Raw genomic sequence first — 3,861 nt, forward strand, 5'->3', positions numbered from 1 at the left:
AAACTTCATACACATAGACATTCTACAAAAACTTTCTGCAAATGAATTTAAATCAAACTTACAAAATAAAAATTAAAAAAACGAAGACTATACAATTGTGTGGGCTGTGACTGTGATTCGTATGTCACGTGTAACCTGAAGATTAACCTCCTAACAACACAATTCAGGTAACGCGCGAACGTTCAGGTATTATAGCTTTCGGCCACTGACGGGTGGGGACGCCGCCGCGGTCTCACGAAAACCCAGGAAGATTCTGAACATCCGACGCTGGCTCTCTGGTCCGGCTGGGCAGCGTAGCATCGGGGGCCTATATATTTATGCCGGTGGCGTTGCTACCGCTGGACTGGACCTTTGGCCACCCAACCACTGCACCGTCCACTCGACCGATCGATCAGTGGAGCTCTCTCGCGCGACGCAGCACTGAACCCAGTGGGTTTGGAGACTTGGGGGAGAGGCTGATCGATCGGGTCGGATGGGGCGGTCGCCGTGCTGCGAGAAGGAGGCCGGGCTGAAGAAGGGGCCGTGGACGCCGGAGGAAGACCAGAAGCTGCTCGCCTACATCGAGCAGCATGGCCACGGCTGCTGGCGCTCGCTGCCCACCAAGGCCGGTACGTGCGTGCGTGCGTTCGCCGTCGAATTCGATCGGTTTCCTCTGCGTAGCTTCTGCAGCCAGCGTTCACCGATCGCTCCGTCAGCTGTTCACCGATGCGGTTTTTTCTGTGAGTGCGTGTGTGTTGACACGATTTGATGCAGGGCTGCGTCGGTGCGGCAAAAGCTGCCGGCTCCGGTGGACGAACTACCTGCGGCCGGACATCAAGAGGGGCAAGTTCACGCTGCAGGAGGAGCAGACCATCATCCAGCTCCACGCGCTCCTCGGAAACAGGTGATTTGCATCGGTTTTGGTCTCCTCTGTCACTCGCACACTGTCGTCTCGTGCTGTGAGAGCAGCCGTGCAGGTGTACGCAGCACTTCTGCAGGAATCGTATGCTTGTTTTTTCTTATTTACAATATTCTTTTCGCCCTCTGCTCTGCACTGCGTGGCCAGGGTTGGGCACCTTTTCCCCCATTCCTGACGATCATGCAACACAGTACATGTACTGAAGTAATACTACCACTGTCACATAAACCAGTACCGGATGCAAGTGAAAAAAGAACGGGGCTTGTCCATCTACCGAGTCCTTCTCGCCAGTTTCACCATAGTCACGTTTGCAATTAAAGCCCCCGAGCCCGCTAGCTTCGCTGTGCCTCACCATGCGTGTCAGGGCTAGTGGACCATTTGTCACCGCTTGGCTGTCGTCTCGTCTCCATGTTGACTTGCCCTGTCTCCGCCTCTACAATTCACTGCACGCACCATACGCACCTCCAATCATTTAGGCATTCTGCTACGAGTCATACAGTAGATTCAGGTCGTAAAAAAATGGAATTTTTAGTTACAGTAGTAGTACATTGCAGCATGAGGAGGAGGAGGAAAGAAATGACACGACTGACAGTCTGACGCACGTACGGCTTTTTTTGGGTGCAGGTGGTCGGCGATCGCGACGCACCTGCCGAAGCGCACGGACAACGAGATCAAGAACTACTGGAACACGCACCTGAAGAAGAGGCTCACCAAGATGGGCATCGACCCGGTCACGCACAAGCCGCGCGTCGACGCGGACGCCGGCGGCGGCGGCGGCGGTGGCACAGGCGCGCGGTCTAGGGCCGCGGCGCACCTCAGCCACACGGCGCAGTGGGAGAGTGCGCGGCTCGAGGCCGAGGCGCGCCTGGCGCGGGAGGCCAAGCTCAGGGCGCTCGCCTCGCCGCCGGCGACGGCGACGGCTGCGCTGAGCGGGGTCGACTCGCCGACGTCGACGCTGAGCTTCTCGGAGAGCGCATTGTTCGGCGCCGGCGGTGCGGCCCCGGACATCCACAGCGCTGCGCGAGCGGCGGCTGTTCAGGCCCTGCAGTCGTACGGGGAGGCGTGCCAGGAGCACCATTTCGGTGGCGGCGCCGCCGCTGAGACGAGCTTCGCCGGAGCCGGAGCATTGGCCGGTGTCCTTCTTGACTGCTCCGTCACCGGCGCGGATCAGAGATTCGCAGCGAGGACAGAGGCCGGCTCCGGCGAGCTGCAGGGGGAGGACGACGACGACAAGGGCTACTGGAACAGCATACTGAACATGGTCAACTCGTCCATGTCGTCGTCGTCTTCGTCGTCATTGACCTCCTCCGAGGTAGTCGCGGACCCCGAGATGTTCCTCCCGACGGCGGCGGCGGCGACACAGTTCTGAACACTGAAAGGCGCCAAGCCCACACTCTCTCAATCAAGCATTGATTAGTCTGTGGCTGTTCGTGCAAGTGACCAGTACTAATGATATTTTGTTAATTAGGCTTAATCTCGCCGTGTTTGGGTTTGATCTCTGTGAAATAAGCATGTACTGATTTTGGTTTGTTTCTGTTGTATTCTCCAATGTAATGTGTTCAGCAAAGAATAGTGCCAATGGTTGAACTATCACAAGCACTACTACTTCTAACCGTGGTCAAAATCTCGTACTTCAATTTACAGGGAGTCACACTGAAACAAATTTTCACTGAACTTAAAACTTCCTATTCACCGGGGAGGCACTTTTAACAGTTATACAATTTAAATTCACACAATGTGTACCTCATCGCCCACTCAAATAAATCGTGCAAAAAACAAAGACCAAAAACCATACTAATGCAATCAAACTTTGTGGTATATTTTAAGCCCCATTTTCATTTCTGCATGTGCATCCATTTGACACTTATCTACCGAGCATTTTTCCCATCCTCGAGAAAGTACCATGAGATACCACTATTTTCTATATAAAATTTGGTACCTTCTACTCCCTCCATTTCACAATATAAGACTTTGTAGTATTACCTAGATTCATATAAATACTAATAAATCTAGACATAGATATAAATTATATACATTCATCAATTGATGAATTTAAGCAAGATTAGAAAGTCTTACAATATGAAATGAAGGTAGTAGTACGTAAGGTACCAAGAGGTACTAAATTTTACATAGAAAAAAGTTATACATCCCGGTACCTTCTTAAAAAGGGTAAAATTGTTCTTATCTACCGAGCTATTTTATGGTTCTTCAATAGGTGGTACCAAGAGGTACCAGAATTTTTATTAAAAAATATGATATCTTTTGTTATCTTCTCAGGGACCGTAAAATTGCTCATGCTCAAATAGTTTGGAGATTCACAACCAAGGCTAAACCAATCGAAACAATTCTGTGGAGCACCTATCATGTATTATTATATAGAGTGTGGTTTGTGTGTCATATTTTGGGAGTATTTAACTTTTTGCCACTTTTAGAAATGACACCTAACATATTTATCACCCGCTGTCTATGACACGTGGGGCCTCATGTGTCTATAACATGTGGTTCCAGTGATAAATATGTTAATGCTATTTCTAAGAGTGGCAAAAAGTTAATTGTCCCCGTATTTTTTGGGATCAACAATTCAACATCGCTTTATCGAGGATCGGAGAAGGTTAAAAATAAATTTTAGGCATTATTATCCGCGATAGTGCAGACTTGTGTCATCTCTCTTGCAGAACTATCAGTTGGCTAGCTTCGCTGAAGAGGTTGAATTGTTTATTTGTTTAGCTTGCAAGCCACTAACAACGGAATGGATTCGGATACCTGTCATTTTGGGGTCCGACTGCACGTACTGCTGTAAGCCTCTAAACCTGTAACTAACATGATGCAAGCGAACACAATCAACAAATCAAAATGGCATGATGTGTTATTTCAGAACCTAAGGCCTTGCGCCTCTTTTGCAAGAGGTGAAGATTATGAAAACAAGAAGAGGGAGCAACAAGGTTGCTCATGAATTTTAGCTC

The 3,861-nt window shown here is 49.6% G+C and overlaps 1 protein-coding gene across 1 annotated transcript; it reads left to right on the top strand.

Moving 5' to 3' along the window:
- Positions 1 to 365: 365 nt before the first annotated feature.
- Positions 366 to 2,531, top strand: LOC102713605 (transcription factor MYB106-like). Its single transcript, XM_040521057.1, has 3 exons — positions 366 to 608; positions 754 to 883; positions 1,523 to 2,531. Exons 1-3 carry the CDS (start codon positions 473 to 475, stop codon positions 2,265 to 2,267), a joined length of 1,011 nt encoding a protein of 336 aa, XP_040376991.1. The 5' UTR covers positions 366 to 472; the 3' UTR covers positions 2,268 to 2,531.
- Positions 2,532 to 3,861: the final 1,330 nt, after the last annotated feature.

Source organism: Oryza brachyantha, chromosome 2 (assembly GCF_000231095.2).
Source record: "Oryza brachyantha chromosome 2, ObraRS2, whole genome shotgun sequence".
NCBI lineage: Eukaryota > Viridiplantae > Streptophyta > Magnoliopsida > Poales > Poaceae > Oryza > Oryza brachyantha.

Excerpts from the sequence above, each read along its gene's own strand:
- LOC102713605 (XM_040521057.1), top strand. The coding sequence starts at position 473 with ATGGGGCGGTCGCCGTGCTGCGAGAAGGAGGCCGGGCTGAAGAAGGGG. Across the intron at positions 609-753 it reads CTCGCTGCCCACCAAGGCCG|GGCTGCGTCGGTGCGGCAAA; the intron begins GTACGTGCGTGC and ends GATTTGATGCAG. Across the intron at positions 884-1,522 it reads CACGCGCTCCTCGGAAACAG|GTGGTCGGCGATCGCGACGC; the intron begins GTGATTTGCATC and ends TTTTGGGTGCAG.